Below are 1,026 nucleotides of genomic sequence, written 5' to 3'. Positions count from 1 at the left end.
AATTCTCCTGCTAATTGTCGTCCCATCTATCGGTAATTGAAATAGAATCAGCGCGGAGCATGAGTCGCGCGGCAAATTCGACCTAAAGAAAGTATACTTTCTTTACATCTCCCCCTCCTCAGGACCGTAATTTCCACAATTATCAGTCTTCGTTTCCGTCCTCTGATGTTGGAAGCAGTTTTGTTGCGTGGAAGAATCCAGTTTCTTGTTTTCCTTTTCCTGTTTTTATTTTGTATAGTGAATCTGATATCTTTTCTATTATTTCGAAAGGTCCAATTCTCAATTCGTCCAATTTCTTTCTGTTCAACCTATTGCCATTTTCTATATATACTAGATCTCCTGTGTTGAATTGGTGGTTCTTTCTATTCTTGTTAAATATCTTTTTGTTATATTCGTGTGATCTTTTTGTTCTTCCTAGTACTAGTTCTTTATCTCTTATCCAATTTTCTTTATTGTTTCTTGTTCTTATTTCTTCAGGTAAAATGCTGGTATCTGTGCCATCTAATAAATATTTAGGCGTAAAGCCAGTTACCGTATGCTCTGTTTTATTATATTTATCAATACATTCTCCAGCGATCGTTGTCCAGGCTCTTTTTTCTTCCTTCTCATTTATTCTGCATCTTATCTTGTTGACTAGCGTTTGATTCAGTCTCTCGTTCAGACCATTGGAAAAGGGCGCATTGATGGCTGTAAAAATTAATCTAACGTCCTTTTCTACTAGGAATTTCTTAAATTCTCTTGAGTTTATCCCCGGATATTGGTCTGCAAGTATTACTCCAATTTTGTCTGTTTCTAACACCTTATTTACCAACTTGATGAAGTCCGGTGCGCTTTGAGTTTTGGATGTTACGATAAACGCGTATCTTGTGAAGTGGTCCACTAATAGATGCAGGTATCTCTTTGTCGATCTCTGTCCTCCGAAGCCTCCAATGGTATCTATTGACATTATTTCGAATGCTTTTGTTGCTGGCCCCAATTGTGACATCAACCCATATTTTCCTTGTCCTCTGGATTTGTTCTTAATAC

General features: G+C 37.1%; 1 protein-coding gene across 1 annotated transcript; it reads right to left on the bottom strand.

The window, feature by feature from the left end:
• Positions 1-142: 142 nt before the first annotated feature.
• Positions 143-985, bottom strand: LOC144478134 (uncharacterized). Its single transcript, XM_078195854.1, has one exon. It carries the CDS (start codon positions 983-985, stop codon positions 143-145), a length of 843 nt encoding a protein of 280 aa, XP_078051980.1.
• Positions 986-1,026: the final 41 nt, after the last annotated feature.

This window comes from Augochlora pura, unplaced genomic scaffold (genome assembly GCF_028453695.1).
Source record: "Augochlora pura isolate Apur16 unplaced genomic scaffold, APUR_v2.2.1 APUR_unplaced_8624, whole genome shotgun sequence".
NCBI lineage: Eukaryota > Metazoa > Arthropoda > Insecta > Hymenoptera > Halictidae > Augochlora > Augochlora pura.
Note: the sequence above shows the minus strand (reverse complement) of the source record. Positions and strands in the feature narration are given on the sequence as shown.

Excerpts from the sequence above, each read along its gene's own strand:
- LOC144478134 (XM_078195854.1), bottom strand. The coding sequence starts at position 985 with ATGTCACAATTGGGGCCAGCAACAAAAGCATTCGAAATAATGTCAATA.